Source organism: Musca autumnalis, unplaced genomic scaffold (genome assembly GCF_047663935.1).
Source record: "Musca autumnalis isolate F117 unplaced genomic scaffold, ASM4766393v1 scaffold_1, whole genome shotgun sequence".
Lineage (NCBI taxonomy): Eukaryota > Metazoa > Arthropoda > Insecta > Diptera > Muscidae > Musca > Musca autumnalis.
The window spans coordinates 291,447,336-291,467,521 of record NW_027411644.1 but is presented as its reverse complement, the minus strand read 5'-3'; the positions used below and the strand labels follow the sequence as shown (position 1 = coordinate 291,467,521).

The window sequence follows — 20,186 nt, the reverse complement described above, 5'->3', positions numbered from 1 at the left end:
GTCCTAGCTCAATGAAATTTTATATAAAGTTAGCTGACAATATTGTTGAAGAATTCTTAAGATTATTTTCCTATTTTGTTTTCTTAATTTTTAGTTATTTGAGTTCAAATTCAAAAGGTGCCGACTACTGGTACATGCCGACATTAGGTGCACTTACCCTATTCATAATTGGGCTGAATATTTGTCTCAATCGTGCAGTTTTATTGATAAATAAAGTTTTTATTTGAGCTTGAGGTCATAAGTTTATTTTTATTTGTTCTTTATTCCAATATTTCGCAATTATAAAATTGCATCTTCAGGGAAGATCTACAAAAACAATAACAATATTTGTTACTTAATAGATTATATCACAGCATATTGTAAAGATAAACACAAAAAAAAAAAAAAACATACACATGAGTTCGCTTACAATTTACGTAAAAATATTTAAGTCAAGTTTTACTTAGAACTAATGTAGTTTCACTACCATTGTCGAATGTAAATATTGCACTAAATGTTTCTACGATTGCACGATCTCTTTTGTGTCAAATGACGGTAGCAATATGCTGCATTGTCAGTATCGCTCTTGTAGTTTATCTTCTTGTTGGCTGGTAAGCTGTTAATATGTAACATTTCTAATGTTAATCTCCTGTTATAATTACTCTCTGATTGAAGTATGTGAACACTCTCAAAATTTGGCAAGTGGTTATTAGACTTGCAGTGGTCTGCAAGTGCTGTTTTTTGGATTGTGTTTCTATGTCTAAGTTTTATGTCAGATCTATGGGCAGATAATCTAGTTTTAAGTTTGTTCTTCGTGGTACCGACATACATTTTTCCACATTTTTCTTCTTCATTACCATCGCATTCAATCCGGTACACAATATTGTGTTTATCGAGTTTTGCAACATTATTCTTAGTTTGGCTAAAAAGACGTTTTAAAGTGTTGGTTGGCTTAGATGCTACGTTGTATTTATTCTTGTCGTAAAAATCAGCATGTTGAAATCTTTCTGATATACCAGGAATGTATATCATGCTTTTGTAAGTTTTCTCAATATTCTCTTTTGGTTTTTGTATTGTAGAATTGTTAATTAAATGTTCGATTAATCTTTTGGGAAAACAATTTTTTGATAATATGTCCTTGATTTTTACGATATTGTCATTATGGAATTTCTTGTCACTTATGCTTAGAACTCTATTGATGAGGTTTCGTCCAGTGTTGATGATCATCTGCTTCGGGTGTTTCGAGAAAAAATTTATGATGCGTCCCGAAGCTGTTGGTTTTTGGTACCAATTGATTTCCAATTTGTTATTTATTCTCGTTATAATTGTGTCTAGATATGGAATGGATCCTCCTGTCTCTTCTTCCATTGTGAATTTTATATTGCGATTAAAATTGTTAAGTGTCTCCAGTGTGTGATTTATTTTAGTTCAGTTTTATGTTTTGAAGTTGTTTGCAGAAGGTTGTACTCACGGCCACTATTGCGATGTTACAATTTCTTTCGGGGTCAAGTCCATACTACCGAAATCGATGGACCAAAAGCCCCAAAAAGCCCTTTCGGCACAAACTAAAATGATAAATGAGCACGATGAAGATACAAACATATGTTTGTGCACTGAGGTGGCAGCTGCTGACCGGAACTCGGTTGTAAATCATCCAATAGAAACTTCCATTGAAATTCAATGAAATTAATATCTACATGAAATTAATATATACATGTTCAAAACACTGATAATGAATGAATTTGATACATATTTCTGTCGTTTCACTTATTTTAATTGTATGATTTTCTCTTCTGGCAACGCAATTACAGTTGAGTTGCTATCCATAATCGGCCCCTTTAATCCTCCCCAGCGTCAGAAATAGCTATCCAGTTACCGATCATCAGCGTCGGTTACCTAAGCAGCACAACATGACAACTGCGCTGCACACTCAACCGAGGACTCAACCAGAACAAGCCGCTGAACTTATCAAAAGTCTTTGATACCGTAAAGGACTACGCTCCGGCCATGTTTGAAACGTTGGATAATCAATTTGAATTAAGAATGAAGTCCAAGGCCCATGGGAGCAAAATTAGCTATACATATTTTCAACGACGTGGGAGAAGCAAAATATAGGAAAATAGATTTCGAAATTCGAAAATAGATACACCAAATTATTATTGCATACTTTAGGGAGCAGTAATTTTGTTTTAAAATAAAACAAGTAAAAAAGTATCAGTCGGCTTTGCCGAAAGAGATTTACCCTCATCCTGCGTGGATTGAAATACTTTTTTTTCAAAAAAAAAAAAAAAAAAACTTATGTATTTAGAGGGGTTTTCAAAATTTTGGGCGAAAGAACCGACAAATGTATGGTAGGATTAAATCTCAAAAATTTGCGGGGATATCGATAGATTGGGCTTTTTATCACACTAGCCGACGAAAAACATAATATCGCTGTAAACAGGGCCACTAGGAAAACCTTCGGTAAAAATCAGGTATGTGATGAATTCCGAATCGATTTGGGATAAAAACGATTTGCACAAAACGAGTGAATCGTATTTAGATGTGACGGAAACCGCATCGAATTTCAATTCCACGTTGTTTCAATTTCATTAAATTCCCCCAAACAAAAAACAGACTAGTGACCCCAAATCCTCAGATAAAAGCGGCATACAATTTTTTTGTTGTGGTGAAAGCAAAAACCGAAATAAATTTTCTGAAAAATAAGATAAATGTGTGTTCTTATTTAAATGGGCCTATATGGAAGCTTAGTAAGGGAATTCTTCTGCTATTACATGATGAGAACTACAAACAGTGCATAATAACATATTAAGCCGGTGCCTTCACCAATTTGGAGAAAACACAGATGTTAAAAGTACATTTTTGTTCTATGCTTTTTTTTATCAAAATATCAAAAATTTACTCAACAAGATATGCCAAAAGTAGGGAAAATAAATCGAAATTTATCTATTCTCTAAACGAGCTTACATTTCAATCCTTTTCTCCTAAAAATCTCTCAAAATTCATTACATCGTTTATAAATCGACCATAAAAATATGACCGTTTTCAAAACGAGAAAAACAAACGATTATCGGATTTCATCACACCCTTTTTTGATCAAATTTCCATAGAACACAATGGAATATGAAACCGATATCGAAAACAATTCGAGATCGAAAAATGTACGTGCATCACACCTACAATCGTTTTCGGCTCGTTTTGAAATCGAAGTCGATTTTCATCACATACCTGGGGCCTAATTATGTGAGTCGATTCGATCGTGAATTTACTCGTGAATAAGTTTTCGACACGAGAAAAAAACGGCATGATAAGACTCGATCGAAATCGTTGATCGAATGTTTCGAGAGTAACCGGTAATCGAACTATGTGTTCTTCAGGGAATGTTATGAAGGTAGATGTCAAAAAATGTGTTTATTTCAAAGCAAAAACTAAAAAACAAAATTATGGATGAAAAATGTAAATATTTGTGGAATTTTTTGAACAATACATTGAATAATAATTTCGGAATGAAGTTGTGCTAAGAAAATATGAAAATTAGTAATGTTTGCAAAATTGTTTTCACATTCTTGTTACAGTTTGCTAATACATCTACCTTAATAATTCTCTCTCAAAATAAATGAGAGAATTTGGTGGGTGTTTTGACTTAGCCTCTCTGAGAGAGTATTTCCTTTGGTAAACAACGGGGGATGAACTATTTAAAATGCACTTTATTAAAAGTTGTTCACCTATGTATAAAGTGAAGGCTATTAATATTAAATAATTTTTTGTTTTGCAGAAATTCATGTTTTTTCAACTTGTATTTTAACGACTTTGTATTTAACGAATTTTTGGTTAATGATAGCATGCATATGTATTTATTTTAATTCTAATTTTATCACAATTTCTCAAAACGACTTGAAAGGACTTTTCCCAATTTCTCTTGTTATTTTGTGTAAAGAATGCTCACAATTATTTACTAATATCATTTTTCCTCTATAAACCGCCAATAAACAACAATTTTTTACATTTTAAACAAAAAATACAATAAGAAATCTTTAATTTCGTTTGTTTACGATAGGCCATTTGGCTACGAGAAATTACTCGCAAATTTATGCTCAATTTCTCGATAATTTTACTCGATAACGAATGTTGTCATCCCAACTTTGAGTACTCGGGTCGAAACAACTCGATATCGAATCACGTAATTAGGGCCCTGAATGTCCAAAAGATCCTCGAACCACACAAAAATGCTGAACATTTGTATAGGTGGTACCACAAGGATTGGACAGATAGGGCCCAAATTTGAACATAAATTAAGTTTCGACAATATTTAGAGATCTAAAGTTTGGACCAAATCGGTTGCTACGTCTATGAGAAAACTGGAGTACTATTTTAGCGACTTATAAGCACTACATTCGAATTTCATCTAATATTCGATGAAATATTACAATATCCAAAGTGTGGACGAATACAGTATTCGGTTTGAGCTCTCCAGCCACTACATATGGTGCCATATGGGTTTTTTACAACTTTCGGGCTGTTTTCTCAGGAAGTACGGACTTGCCCCTGAAAAAACTTTTACTGCCGTAATTGAGGCAGCGAATGCAAGTTGCTTTAACAAAACTCAAAGTGATTAGAGAGCAGGTCTTAAAGTAAATTTATTCAAAATTTTGTGTGGGAGGTAACCGAAGGATTGGACAAATATAGTGCATTATCGAACCTGAGCTATATCTGGTAGATATATTAGGATGTGTAAAGTATGGACCAAATCGGTCACGCCCATCAAGAGTTTTCGTGCGCACAATTTTTCCGAACATTTTTGAACTTTTGTGGGGGGGGGGGGGGGGTACCTGAAGGAGTAGACCGATATGGCTTATCTTCGAACTTAAACTAACTTAAACTGTATAAGATATTACGAACGCCACATTTTAGACCGAATCGGCAGATGCGTTTGAGAGTTATCTTGTGCTCCAACCACTACACACGGTGTCATAGGGGTTTTTTGTACCTTTCAGGCTATTTTCTCAGGAAGTGTGGACTTGCCCCTGATGAAACTTGTACCGTCGTAAAGGGGTTCAGTGAATACAAGTTGCTACAACAAAAATCAAAGCGATTCGAGAGCAGGTCCTAAAATGAACTTTTTCGAAAATTTGTGTGGGAGGTACCCTAAAGAGTGGACCGTTTGAGTCCATATTGGAACCTCACCTAACTCTGGTAGAAATTTCACGATGTGTAAAGTATGGACCAAATCGGTTATTTCCTTCAAGAGTTATCGTGCGCACAAATTTTCCGAACATTTCCGACCTTTGGTGGGGGAGGTACCGGAAAGAGTGGACCGATATAACCTATCTTCGAACTTAAACTAAGTTTGGACAAAATATTACGAAAGCCAAATTTTGAACCGAATCGGTTCATCCGATCGAGAGTTATCGTGCGCACCAGCCAGACGGACGGACATGGCTAAATCAAGTCCAAATTGTCTGAAACATATTTCGTCCAAACATTTTGCCCGTATGAAAGTGTATATCACCAATATTTTTGAAAATTTAACATAGCTGAAGCCAAGGTGATTGTATATTATACAAATTAAATATTTTTGGATAAAATTAAATGTTTTTGCACGTGGCAAAAAATATTGGCCTTAAAAGATAATTTGCGTGGAAGATGCGGCTATAGTTATGTTAAAAAATGGGTTGAAGCCAACATGTCTTTTTTTGTTTTCTCTCGATTTGTGAGTAAACCACACTTCTCTCGATTTTCCTGTCAAAGTAAAAGTAGAAGCAAACTAAATTAGGATCATCTCACTAATGTATTACTTTTCAAAATTTGAACTGCTTCTACCATTTTTGGAGGCATTATTCAGTTTTTTTTTTAATTTTTCTCAAAAACGGTAAGACTTAGCAAAAGTCGGCTAAAGTAAAAGTTGTAGATTCAATAATTGTCTACAAGAGTGGTCTTTATGATTCTTAAAAAAAACACTTACCATTTTCGAGGTATCGCGATCTTAAAGTCAAATAAAGAATTAGCCGCGTAAGTATATTATGAGGAGAACCGGTTAAAGTAACGACACTATGTCTTAGATACTTCCGTAAGCTTTCAAACGATATCCACTTTGCAGTAATCGGTTCAGTAGAACCGGGTCTAACCCGGTTTTTAAATTTGGCCTTTCGAGTCGAATAACCGGCGAACCGGATCCGCAACCGTTGAAAATTATACATTTCCGTAATCAGCGCAACAAACCCTACCATCGGACAAAACTTGAAAAAAAATCGGAGAGTTTTTTTTTCTCGTTGGGCTTTCGATTATACATGTGGGTTAAATGGTCTATTTTGGCATAAAATGACTCTAACATTGAATAACTCTAATAAACACGCTCTGATTTTGTTGGATTTTTTTAGAAGATAGCTATAATTTCGCTTTTCAAGAAAATATATATTTTTTTGGGGGACAGACCCGATTACTTCGCTTATTTTAGCCGGTTCGTCTGAATATGAGCATATTTCCTTTATAAGTGCATAAAAATCATGTGTTTTTTAGAACAGCTATATCTCAAGAACGGTTCCTCCTAGGAAAAAAATTATAAAAATCAAACTTGTAGATAATTTTCCTGTCTACAATATTTACTTTAGTCACTTTTTGATTAGATCAACCGTTTTCAAAAAATAAATCCGAAAACCTAAAAAACCCTTAAAATTTGACCTTTGACCCCGAATATTTTTTTTTTGCACACATGGGATCGATGGGGACTTTTAGGACGTTGCTTCTAATGGCAAACCCTAGCTCTCCACCAAAATTCAGCTCTGTGGGAATTTTTGCTATTTCAATGTCTATTTTGACCGGACTAAGAATACCTCGCACATTTTAGTTGTTTACGTTCCGGATCCAATAAATCATTTCTCGTGAAAATCCATCCACTAAAACGCGAGTTATGAGAAGTTCCAAAGTAGAAAAATCACCTAAAATTGTTTTTGAACATATCGCGTATTTTATCGCGTTTTCTGCGGATCGTTTCCACTGCAATGAAAAAACTAGTGCAGCATCTTCGTTTTAGCGTAAACAAAGATTTGAAAACTTCACTGAAAAGGGAGCTACATTAATTTTATCCCAAAAAATAGTGTGTGATGCTACATCCACGATTCTTGATTGATCGCCTTGAAATAGATATCAGGCGACCTGATTCGTACTTGGAATTTTTTTCTTAACCTATATACAAAAATCGTTGATGTTGCGCGAAAAAAATGTATCCTTTTTTAAATGGAATATGAAATAATTGACAATATTCGTGATATACCCTCGTTAGCATAAATGCTGAGGGTATATTGACGGCCCATGTCGAAAGGAGAGACTGAGATAGGTGTAACCTTTGCATATGGTAACATTTCTTTCAAACTTAAATACAATTCGAATACAGACTATATCGGAAACCCCTCTGCTACATCCCACACAAAAGTCCAAAATATTCAATTTTTAATACGTCATAGGCAGATGATATTTATTTGCATAAAGTCTATTTTTTACCCTTGTGCCAGACTATGAAAATTTTCATGAAAATGTTTTGAGTTTATGGGTAAGAAGGGAGAAAGGGAGCTCCTTCACCTCCGCTCTCTCCTAAAACCTAAAATATTTTCATGTGTTATTTTCAGTGTCTGGCACAAGAGTTACTTTCAATATAAAAAGTGGAACGTTACAAATTTAAATGATTTCTTTCACGTAAATCCGGAATCACTTGAACTCTTGATTCAACTACTTTTTGGCTTCAAACATTTTTTTGAATTCAATATGCCTTGAGTGTAGGGTATTACACGGTCGTTCTAGTATACCCTATTTTTACGTCTTCTTTATTACATTTTCTAAATAACCGGTTATAAAGTAATTTCTTGAATTATTTAATTCCGTTATATTTTATTTCCAGTACCAACATAGAACGACGAAATTATCATTTGCGTTAAATTAGCGTCAAAGTGAGAATCTTTGTTGTCTGAAGTTTTTGTGTTTTTTGTGAATTGTTAAGAGCTTGTTTTATTTTTTGTGGACAAAAAATATGAAATTAATTGCTGATATAAACAATTCCGTCAGCGAAGACGAGGATGATATGGCAAATGATGGTAAGGGCTAACACTATTTGTATTTTTTAAAATTCCTTCATTATTTTTTAAAAAAAATAGATTCCCAAGAAGAGGAAGGAGATGCCAACTCTCAGGAGGAAGAAGATGAGGAGGATGACGATGATGGCGACGAGCTAGAAGATGATGAAGATGAACCACCAGATGCAAGTAATTCGCCAGCCAACAAATCTTTGGGCGGTGGTAATAAACCGATAATTTTGAAGAAACCCAGCGGTGCGGCTGCAGCTGGTGCCGCTGGCACAGTCAAACCCAAAAACCCAAAAATAGCCATTCTTGTTGAGGAGGCAATAAAATACCTAAAAGAAAGACAAGGATCTTCACTGGTTGCCATTAGGCGTGTCATTGTAACCAATCATCCCAGTATGGAACACAAACGTTTAGATTTGCATATCAAACGCTACTTAAAGAGTTGTGTCGATAACGGTACAATGGCTCAAATTAAGCGTTCCTTTAAATTTACCAAAAAGTATGAAATTGAACGTAAGCGAATGGAAAAGGAACGGCAAAAGGCACGCCAGCAAAAGAAGAAAGAAACTCAGAAAGAAAAGGTAAGTAAAAGGGAGAGAGAAAAAAAATATCTTTGATTTTTATTTTAACTTTTTTCTATGCAGAAAAAGTCCACCAAGAAATCGGAAAAACCCAAAACCAAAGATGCTGCAAATAAAAAGGATAAAGCAAAGACAGATAAATCAGATGCAGCTAAATCCAAGAAACGTCCAGCCACAGAAAAGGGCAAAGATAAACCGTCTAAGAAAGCTAAACTTGATAAGCCAGCAGCCAAAAAAGCCGGTGCTAAGAAGGCAACTGGTGGTGCCAAGACAGCAAAAAAGGCAACGGATGACAAAGCAAAGACCAAAATGAAACCGCGCAAATCCATTAATCTAGTGGTGAAACCCACACCACCGCGTCCCAAAACCCTAAAGAATGCGGGTGCTGCAAAGAAGAAAGCAGCTGCAGCATCCAGTGCTGCAAGCAAAGCTCCTGCCGCTGGTGGTGCTACTGCTGCCGCTACCACTGCCGCAAAGGGCAAACGCAAATAAACGTAATATGTGTGTGGTTTAATGTTTATTGAAATAATTTTTTATATGAGATGTTTTTTATTTATTTAATTGTTCCTAAAGAGTCTTGAAATTTATGTTTTGTTGTATGCTTTAAAGCGTTTAAAAACTGTTATTTGAAAACTTATTTAAAATAATATAACTTTTTGAAAAATGTTTAATTTCATCTTATTAAAAAATACAAAATATATTTATTCATTTCATTCAAAGACCGGCCAAATTTCAATTTCATAACTTTATTTGTTCAAGTGGGAACATGGAACATTAGGATTTTCGGAAAAAAGGGTGCTCCTAAACACCCTTTCTCAAAGAAAGGATGCTTCGAAAGTCCCTTTCTCAAAGAAAGGGTGCTTCTAAACAACCTTTCTCAAAGAAAGGGTGCTCCTAAACAACCTTTCTCAAAGAAAGGGTGCTCCTAAACACCCTTTCTCAAAGAAAGGGTGTTTCTAAACACCTTTTCTCAAAGGAAAGGTGCTTCTAAACACCCTTTCTCAAAGAAACGGCGCTTCTCAAAAGGTGCTTCTAAACTCCCTTTCTCAAAGAAAGTGTGCTTTTAAACACCCTTTCTCAAAGAAACTGTGCTTCTAAACACCCTTTCTCAAAGAAAGAGTGTTTCTAAACATACATTCTCAAAGAAAGAGTGCTTCTAAAGACCCTTTCTCAAAGAAAGGGTGCTTTTAAATATTCAAAGAAATGCTGTTTCTAAACAAACATTCTCAAGGAAAGGGTGCTTCTAAACACCCTTTTTCAACGAAAAGGTGCTTCTAAACACACTTTCTCACAAAAAAGGTTATTCTAAACACCCTTTCTTAAAGAATGGGTGCTTCTTAACCCCCCTCTCTCTAAGAAAGGGTGTTTCTAAACAAACATTCTCAGAGAAAGAGTGCTTCTAAATACCTTTCTCAAAGAAATGGTGCTTCTAAATACCTTTCTCAAAGAAAGGGTGCTTCTCAACACCCTTTTTCAACGAAAAGGTGCTTCTAAACACCCTTTTTCAACGAAAAGGTGCTTCGAAACACCCTTTCTCAAAGAAGGTGTGCTTCTAAACACCCTTTCTCAAAGAAAGTGTGCTTCTAAACACCCTTTTTCAAATAAACGGTGCTTCCAAATACCTTTCTCAAAGAATGGGTGCTTCTAAACGCCCTCTCTCTAAAAAAGGGTGTTTCTAAACACCCTTTTTCAACGAAAAGGTGCTTCTAAACAACCTTTTTTAAAAGAAAGGGTGACTCTAAACACCCTTTCTCAAATAAACGGTGCTTCTAAACACCCTTTCTCAAATAAACGGTGCTTCCAAATACCTTTCTCAAAGAATGGGTGCTTCTAAACGCCCTCTCTCTAAGAAAGAGTGTTTCTAAAAACCCTTCCTCAAAGAAAGGGTGCTTCTAAAAACCCTTTCTCAAAGAAAGGGTGCTTCTAAAAACCCTTTCTCAAAGAAAGGGTGCTTCTAAAAACCCTTTCTCAAAGAAAGGGTGCTTCTAAAAACCCTTTCTCAAAGAAAGGGTGCTTCTAAAAACCCTTTCTCAAAGAAAGGGTGCTTCTAAAAACCCTTTCTCAAAGAAAGGGTGCTTCTAAAAACCCTTTCTCAAAGAAAGGGTGCTTCTAAACAACCTTTCTCAAAGAAAGGGTGCTCCTAAACAACCTTTCTCAAAGAAAGGGTGCTCCTAAACACCCTTTCTCAAAGAAAGGGTGCTCCTAAACACCTTTTCTCAAAGGAAAGGTGCTTCTAAACACCCTTTCTCAAAGAAAGGGTGCTTCTAAACGCCCTTTCTTAAAGAAAGGGTGCTTCTAAGCAACCTTTCTCAAAGAAAGGGTGCTCCTAAACACCCATTCTCAAAGAAAGGGTGCTCCTAAACACCCATTCTCAAAGAAACGGCGCTTCTCAAAAGGTGCTTCTAAACTCCCTTTCTCAAAGAAAGTGTGCTTTTAAACACCCTTTCTCAAAGAAAGTGTGCTTTTAAACACCCTTTCTCAAAGAAAGTGTGCTTCTAAACACCCTTTCTCAAAGAAAGAGTGTTTCTAAACATACATTCTCAAAGAAAGAGTGCTTCTAAAGACCCTTTCTCAAAGAAAGGGTGCTTTTAAATATTCAAAGAAATGCTGTTTCTAAACAAACATTCTCAAGGAAAGGGTGCTTCTAAACACCCTTTTTCAACGAAAAGGTGCTTCTAAACACACTTTCTCACAAAAAAGGTGATTCTAAACACCCTTTCTTAAAGAATGGGTGCTTCTTAACCCCCTCTCTCTAAGAAAGAGTGTTTCTAAACAAACATTCTCAAAGAAAGAGTGCTTCTAAATACCTTTCTCAAAGAAATGGTGCTTCTAAATACCTTTCTCAAAGAAAGGGTGCTTCTAAACACCCTTTTTCAACGAAAAGGTGCTTCTAAACACCCTTTTTCAACGAAAAGGTGCTTCGAAACACCCTTTCTCAAAGAAAGTGTGCTTCGAAACACCCTTTCTCAGAGCAAGTGTGCTTCTAAACACCCTTTCTCAAAGAAAGTGTGCTTCTAAACACCCTTTCTCAAAGAAAGGGTGCTTCTAAACACCCTTTCTCAAATAAACGGTGCTTCTAAACACCCTTTCTCAAATAAACGGTGCTTCTAAACACCCTTTCTCAAATAAACGGTGCTTCTAAACACCCTTTCTCAAATAAACGGTGCTTCCAAATACCTTTCTCAAAGAATGGGTGCTTCTAAACGCCCTCTCTCTAAGAAAGAGTGTTTCTAAAAACCCTTCCTCAAAGAAAGGGTGCTTCTAAAAACCCTTTCTCAAAGAAAGGGTGCTTCTAAAAACCCTTTCTCAAAGAAAGGGTGCTTCTAAAAACCCTTTCTCAAAGAAAGGGTGCTTCTAAAAACCCTTTCTCAAAGAAAGGGTGCTTCTAAAAACCCTTTCTCAAAGAAAGGGTGCTTCTAAACAACCTTTCTCAAAGAAAGGGTGCTCCTAAACAACCTTTCTCAAGGAAAGGGTGCTCCTAAACAACCTTTCTCAAAGAAAGGGTGCTCCTAAACAACCTTTCTCAAAGAAAGGGTGCTCCTAAACACCTTTTCTCAAAGGAAAGGTGCTTCTAAACACCCTTTCTCAAAGAAAGGGTGCTTCCAAACGCCCTTTCTTAAAGAAAGGGTGCTTCTAAGCAACCTTTCTCAAAGAAAGGGTGCTCCTAAACACCCATTCTCAAAGAAAGGGTGCTCCTAAACACCCATTCTCAAAGAAACGGCGCTTCTCAAAAGGTGCTTCTAAACACCCTTTCTCAAAGAAAGTGTGCTTTTAAACACCCTTTCTCAAAGAAAGTGTGCTTCTAAACACCCTTTCTCAAAGAAAGAGTGTTTCTAAACATACATTCTCAAAGAAAGAGTGCTTCTAAAGACCCTTTCTCAAAGAAAGGGTGCTTTTAAATATTCAAAGAAATGCTGTTTCTAAACAAACATTCTCAAGGAAAGGGTGCTTCTAAACACCCTTTTTCAACGAAAAGGTGCTTCTAAACACACTTTCTCACAAAAAAGGTGATTCTAAACACCCTTTCTTAAAGAATGGGTGCTTCTTAACCCCCTCTCTCTAAGAAAGAGTGTTTCTAAACAAACATTCTCAAAGAAAGAGTGCTTCTAAATACCTTTCTCAAAGAAATGGTGCTTCTAAATACCTTTCTAAAAGAAAGGGTGCTTCTAAACACCCTTTTTCAACGAAAAGGTGCTTCTAAACACCCTTTTTCAACGAAAAGGTGCTTCGAAACACCCTTTCTCAAAGAAAGTGTGCTTCGAAACACCCTTTCTCAGAGCAAGTGTGCTTCTAAACACCCTTTCTCAAAGAAAGTGTGCTTCTAAACACCCTTTCTCAAAGAAAGGGTGCTTCTAAACACCCTTTCACAAATAAACGGTGCTTCTAAACACCCTTTCTCAAATAAACGGTGCTTCTAAACACCCTTTCTCAAATAAACGGTGCTTCTAAACACCCTTTCTCAAATAAACGGTGCTTCCAAATACCTTTCTCAAAGAATGGGTGCTTCTAAACGCCCTCTCTCTAAGAAAGAGTGTTTCTAAAAACCCTTCCTCAAAGAAAGGGTGCTTCTAAAAACCCTTTCTCAAAGAAAGGGTGCTTCTAAAAACCCTTTCTCAAAGAAAGGGTGCTTCTAAAAACCCTTTCTCAAAGAAAGGGTGCTTCTAAAAACCCTTTCTCAAAGAAAGGGTGCTTCTAAAAACCCTTTCTCAAAGAAAGGGTGCTTCTAAACAACCTTTCTCAAAGAAAGGGTGCTCCTAAACAACCTTTCTCAAAGAAAGGGTGCTCCTAAACAACCTTTCTCAAAGAAAGGGTGCTCCTAAACACCCTTTCTCAAAGAAAGGGTGCTCCTAAACACCTTTTCTCAAAGGAAAGGTGCTTCTAAACACCCTTTCTCAAAGAAAGGGTGCTTCTAAACGCCCTTTCTTAAAGAAAGGGTGCTTCTGAGCAACCTTTCTCAAAGAAAGCGTGCTCCTAAACACCCATTCTCAAAGAAAGGGTGCTCCTAAACACCCATTCTCAAAGAAACGGCGCTTCTCAAAAGGTGCTTCTAAACACCCTTTCTCAAAGAAAGTGTGCTTTTAAACACCCTTTCTCAAAGAAAGTGTGCTTCTAAACACCCTTTCTCAAAGAAAGAGTGTTTCTAAACATACATTCTCAAAGAAAGAGTGCTTCTAAAGACCCTTTCTCAAAGAAAGGGTGCTTTTAAATATTCAAAGAAATGCTGTTTCTAAACAAACATTCTCAAGGAAAGGGTGCTTCTAAACACCCTTTTTCAACGAAAAGGTGCTTCTAAACACACTTTCTCACAAAAAAGGTGATTCTAAACACCCTTTCTTAAAGAATGGGTGCTTCTTAACCCCCCCCTCTCTAAGAAAGAGTGTTTCTAAACAAACATTCTCAAAGAAAGAGTGCTTCTAAATACCTTTCTCAAAGAAATGGTGCTTCTAAATACCTTTCTCAAAGAAAGGGTGCTTCTAAACACCCTTTTTCAACGAAAAGGTGCTTCTAAACACCCTTTTTCAACGAAAAGGTGCTTCGAAACACCCTTTCTCAAAGAAAGTGTGCTTCGAAACACCCTTTCTCAGAGCAAGTGTGCTTCTAAACACCCTTTCTCAAAGAAAGTGTGCTTCTAAACACCCTTTCTCAAAGAAAGGGTGCTTCTAAACACCCTTTCTCAAATAAACGGTGCTTCTAAACACCCTTTCTCAAATAAACGGTGCTTCTAAACACCCTTTCTCAAATAAACGGTGCTTCCAAATACCTTTCTCAAATAAACGGTGCTTCCAAATACCTTTCTCAAAGAATGGGTGCTTCTAAACGCCCTCTCTCTAAGAAAGGGTGTTTCTAAACACCCTTTTTCAACGAAAAGGTGCTTCTAAACAACCTTTTTTAAAAACAAGGGTGATTCTAAACACCCTTTCTCAAATAAACGGTGCTTCTAAACACCCTTTCTCAAATAAACGGTGCTTCCAAATACCTTTCCCAAAGAATGGGTGCTTCTAAACGCCCTCTCTCTAAGAAAGGGTGTTTCTAAAAACCCTTTCACAAAGAAAGGGTGCTTCTAAAAACCCTTTCTCAAAGAAAGGGTGCTTCTAAAAACCCTTTCTCAAAGAAAGGGTCCTTCTAAAAACCCTTTCTCCAAGAAAGGGTGCTTCTAAAAACCCTTTCTTAAAGAAAGGGTGCTTCTAAACACCATTTATCAAAGAAAGGGTGCTTCTAAAAACCATTTCCCAAAGAAAGGGTGCTTCTAAAAACCCTTCCTCAAAGAAATGGTGCTTCTAAAACCCTTCCTCAAAGAAAGGGTGCTTCTAAAAACCCTTTCTCAAAGAAAGGGTGCTTCTAAAAACCCTTTCTCAAAAAGCATGCTTCTAAAAACCCTTTCTCAAAAAAGGGTGCTTCTAAAACCCCATTCTTAAAGAAAGGGTGCTTCTAAAACACTTTCTCAAAGAAAGGGTGCTTCTAAAAACCCTTTTTCAAAGAAAGGGTGCTTCTAAAAACCCTTTCTCAAAGAAAGGGTGCTTCTAAAAACCCTTTTTCAAAGAAAGGGTGCTTCTAAAAAACCCTTTCTCAAAGAAAGGGAGCTTCTAAAAACCCTTTTTCAAAGAAAGGGTGCTTCTAAAAACCCTTTCTCAAAGAAAGGGTGCTTCTAAAAACATTTTCTCAAAGAAAGGGTGCTTATAAAAACCCTTTCTCAAAGAAAGGGTGCTTCTAAAAACCCTTTCTCAAAGAAAGGGTGCTTCTAAAAACCCTTTCTCAAAGAAAGGGTGCTTCTAAAAACATTTTCTCAAAGAAAGGGTGCTTATAAAAACCCTTTCTCAAAGAAAGGGTGCTTCTAAAAACCCTTTCTCAAAGAAAGGGTGCTTCTAAAAACCCTTTCTCAAAGAAAGGGTGCTACTAAAAACCCTTTCTCAAAGAAAGGGTGCATCTAAACTCCCTTTCTCAATGAAAGGGTGCATCTAAACTCCCTTTCTCAATGAAAGGGTGCATCTAAACTCCCTTTCTCAATGAAAGGGTGCTTCTAAACAGCCCTTCTCAAAGTGTGCTTCTAAACACCCTTTCTCTAATATAGGGTGCTTCTAAACATCTTTTCTCAAAGAAAGGGTGCTTCTAAACACCCTTTCTCAAAGAAAGTGTGCTTCTAAACACCCTTTCTCAAAGAAAGTGTGCTTCTAAACACCCTTTCTCAAAGAAAGTGTGCTTCTAAACACCCTTTCTCTAATATAGGGTGCTTCTAAACATCTTTTCTCAAAGAAAGGGTGCTTCTAAACACCCTTTCTCAAAGAAAGGGTGCTTATAAACACCCTTTCTCAAAGAAAGAGTGCTTCTAAACACCCTTTCTCGAAGAAAGGTTGCTTCTAAACACCCTTTATCAAAGAAAGGGTGCATCTAAACTCCCTTTCTCAATGAAAGGGTGCTTCTAAACAGCCCTTCTCAAAGAAAGTGTGCTTCTAAACACCCTTTCGCAAAGAAAGTGTGCTTCTAAACACCCTTTCTCAAAGAAAGTGTGCTTCTAAACACCCTTTCTCTAATATAGGGTGCTTCTAAACATCTTTTCTCAAAGAAAGGGTGCTTCTAAACACCCTTTCTCAAAGAAAGTGTGCTTCTAAACACCCTTTCTCAAAGAAAGTGTGCTTCTAAACACCCTTTCTCAAAGAAAGTGTGCTACTAAACACCCTTTCTCAAAGAAAGTGTGCTTCTAAACACCCTTTCTCAAAGAAAGTGTGCTTCTAAACACCCTTTCTCAAAGAAAGTGTGCTACTAAACACCCTTTCTCAATGAAAGTGTGCTTCTAAACACCCTTTCTAAAAGAAAAGGGTGTTTAGAAAGGGAGCTTATAAACACCCTTTCTCAAAGAAAGAGTGCTTCTAAACACCCTTTCTCGAAGAAAGGTTGCTTCTAAACACCCTTTATCAAAGAAAGGGTGCATCTAAACTCCCTTTCTCAATGAAAGGGTGCTTCTAAACAGCCCTTCTCAAAGAAAGTGTGCTTCTAAACACCCTTTCTCAAAGAAAGTGTGCTTCTAAACACCCTTTCTCAAAGAAAGTGTGCTTCTAAACACCCTTTCTCAAAGAAAGTGTGCTACTAAACACCCTTTCTCAATGAAAGTGTGCTTCTAAACACCCTTTCTCTAATATAGGGTGCTTCTAAACACCCTTTCTCAATGAAAGTGTGCTTCTAAACACCCTTTCTCAAAGAAAGTGTGCTACTAAACACCCTTTCTCAATGAAAGTGTGCTTCTAAACACCCTTTCTTAAAGAAAGGGTGTTTAGAAAGGGTGCTTATAAACACCCTTTCTCAAAGAAAGAGTGCTTATAAACACCCTTTCTCAAAGAAAGAGTGCTTCTAAACACCCTTTGTCGAAGAAAGGTTGCTTCTAAACACCCTTTATCAAAGAAAGGGTGCATCTAAACTCCCTTTCTCAATGAAAGGGTGCTTCTAAACAGCCCTTCTCAAAGAAAGTGTGCTTCTAAACACCCTTTCTCAAAGAAAGTGTGCTTCTAAACACCCTTTCTCTAATATAGGGTGCTTCTAAACATCTTTTCTCAAAGAAAGGGTGCTTCTAAACACCCTTTCTCAAAGAAAGTGTGCTTCTAAACACCCTTTCTCAAAGAAAGTGTGCTTCTAAACACCCTTTCTCAAAGAAAGTGTGATTCTAAACACCCTTTCTCAAAGAAAGTGTGCTACTAAACACCCTTTCTCAATGAAAGTGTGCTTCTAAACACCCTTTCTTAAAGAAAGGGTGTTTAGAAAGGGTGCTTATAAACACCCTTTCTCAAAGAAAGAGTGCTTCTAAACACCCTTTCTCGAAGAAAGGGTGCTTCTGACGACCCTTTCTAAAATACAAATTTTGATTTTTGAGAAAGGGCACTTTTAAAGAATGTTTCTGAAAGAAAGGGTGCTTCTAATGTCCCTTTCTGAAATACAAATTTTGATTTGTAGTCAACTGCAAAGCATAGTAGAAAGAAAAGGTGTTCGGGACGGATCGATAGGTAAAGCTGGGGATGATAGATACCAGCAAATTTTTATAATTGGGCTTTACAAATGGATTTCAACCCTTAAATAGCTTTACGTAACGGTACACAACAACTACAACTTTCATGATTTTCGGTTTAGATTTCATATATAATTTCGCCCGATTTTATGTATTCGATGCACTAAATACGCAATGTATGTGATATATTGATTAAGTTAGGAAAATATGACGTAATTATCCGTAATTGAGTGATATCGGGCGAAATTATATATGGTATGGAATTATATGTGATATTTTTCATTCCTGTGCCCTCATAAGTACTTGTGCAAACATTCATCAAACTAGGTCAACGGTAATACTGAACAGGGGCCTGAGGAACATCCGATCTTAAATTTGAAGGTTATTCATCAAAAATTGAGCGAATTATAGCAAAATCGGGGGAAGATATATATATGGGGGCTATATCCAAATCTGAACCGATTTTTGTGAAAATCGATGTAGCTATTCAGGGGCCTAAGAAAATAACACATATTAAATTTGAAGGCTATTCGATAAAAATTGAACAAGTTGCAGCAACATCGGGAAAAGATATATGGGGGCTATATCAAATCTGAACCGATATATGTATCTCAGAAGGTTGCAGGGATGGGCAGAATGTTTTTACACATTTCGCTTCGGAAGAAATGTCCAATTAAAGGAAATCAAGAGCCAAGGTGGCAATCAAAAGATATACTCTACGAAATATTAAGAATTTATATTTTTTATCAAATTTAGGGGTCGATTTTGCATTACCACTAAACTTGAGTTGCGTTGTCAATTGTCAGCACAACTGAGATGAAATGTTGTATCATTGTTATCAACCCAACTGGGTTGTCGATAAACGTGTTATCGATCAGTATTTTTTCAAACTTGTGAACTCTTAAATCCAAAAGGCGCAATTCGCAAAAAAAAAAACTATTTTAAAATGATAAGTTCAGTGGAAATATTTTTTGATGATGAAGAAAATGTACAGGACATGACATATATTAGAAGAAATATGAGGGACAATTCGAATCCATTGGAATTGCCATGTGCACTGTAAGTTGAAACTCATGATGGAAAGATCTGTTCTGTATAATCAGTAAATTATTTTAGGTTTAAGGAGTATTTTCGATTGAAAAGGATGCCGTAGTTTACATTGTGGAAACGTTAAAGGATGACTTCAAAGTAAGTTACAGATCAACAGCAATACCTCCACTTTTAAAAGTGTGTGCTGCGTTGAGATTTTTTGTGGAGGGAAGTTTCCAAAAGTCCCATGGCAATGATTACAACAATTGCATGGCTCAATCTACAATCAATTTTACTTCTTGTTTCTTCGAAAATATTCACTGGAACTGAAAATAACTGGTTGCTGAAAAATAGCCGGTTCGTCAACTGAGATTCGCAACTTCAGTTCAAGGTTGCCATACATAAAGTAATTTTGACAACTGGCAACTCCACTCAACGATAATTGCTATAGATAATCGACCCCTTAAATTGTTTATTCTTAATAACGGTACTTTGCCCATGTGAAGTTAATGTCATCTTTTTGTACTAAAATTTTACATCTATAGCTCATCCATCAAATCCCCATCCAAAACTTTTAATATTATCAACAAACTTTTCAGAAAATGTTATTTTAATTGCCGTATAATTTGTATAATTCCCTAGACAGACGGCAGCGTTAATTTGCATTAACTGCCTTAATTCAAATTAATTCGTGCATTATCCACATTCTTAATGCACAAAATCGAGCTGCATTTAAAAGGCATTTAGGTATTTCAATATGGCAATGCCGTAGAAGAGAGCCCATATTCATATGGAGAAGAGAGCATATTCATGCTCTGAGACACAAGGAAAACAAAAAATACATTGCAAACAACAACAAAACAGCAATCAGCTGTTTCGTAAATGCAGAAACTGTCGTCTGTCAGGCCAAAATTAAATACAGTTATTAATGCAAATTAACGCTGCCGTCTGTCTAGGGTATAAGCTTCTCTTCACCCCGGGAGTGACAGGGTGAAGAGAAGCTTACTACGTCGCATCAGATCATTCCTGCCGAGGATGAACCTCCTCAATTTACAATGGATGATGTTGCGAATGTCATCAGGAACGCTAAATCATTCAAAGCGTTGGGCCCTGTTGGACTCCCAATGGTAATGCTGAAACAGCTGGATAAGCCGGGAATCGAGTATCCCAACAAAGTTCTCAACCTGTCGCTAGCCACCCACACCAATCCTGAAGTCTGGAAAATGAGCATGGTTGTCCCGCTACTGAAGCCACCAAAGGTGAATCATAAAGACCGATTTCGCTTTTGTGGTCCGTAGCAAAAACCCTTGAGGGTCAGCATAGGCTCCGTAAGCAGAACATCACGAAAACAGTGCTGCACGCCATCTACGCACATATTAGTCGAGGACTCAAGTAGAGCAAGTCGTGATGATGCCGCTTGGCATACCAAAAGTATGTCATACTGTCAAGTACTACACGATGTTTGAATACATCGAGCAAGTTTGAAACGTTAGATAACGCTGTGACACAAAATGGAACTCAAAGTCTGGGCGG

General features: G+C 36.7%; 1 protein-coding gene across 1 annotated transcript; it reads left to right on the top strand.

Moving 5' to 3' along the window:
* Positions 1 to 7,875: 7,875 nt before the first annotated feature.
* LOC141391344 (uncharacterized) lies at positions 7,876 to 9,351 on the top strand. The gene is made up of 3 exons (XM_073964252.1): positions 7,876 to 8,063; positions 8,124 to 8,632; positions 8,696 to 9,351. Exons 1-3 carry the CDS (start codon positions 8,000 to 8,002, stop codon positions 9,122 to 9,124), a joined length of 1,002 nt encoding a protein of 333 aa, XP_073820353.1. The 5' UTR covers positions 7,876 to 7,999; the 3' UTR covers positions 9,125 to 9,351.
* The last annotated feature ends 10,835 nt before the right edge of the window (positions 9,352 to 20,186 follow it).

Coding starts and splice junctions, on each gene's coding strand:
- LOC141391344 (XM_073964252.1), top strand. CDS start 8,000: ATGAAATTAATTGCTGATATAAACAATTCCGTCAGCGAAGACGAGGAT. Junction 8,064..8,123: donor GGATGATATGGCAAATGATG/GTAAGGGCTAAC, acceptor TAAAAAAAATAG/ATTCCCAAGAAGAGGAAGGA. Junction 8,633..8,695: donor AAGAAACTCAGAAAGAAAAG/GTAAGTAAAAGG, acceptor TTTTCTATGCAG/AAAAAGTCCACCAAGAAATC.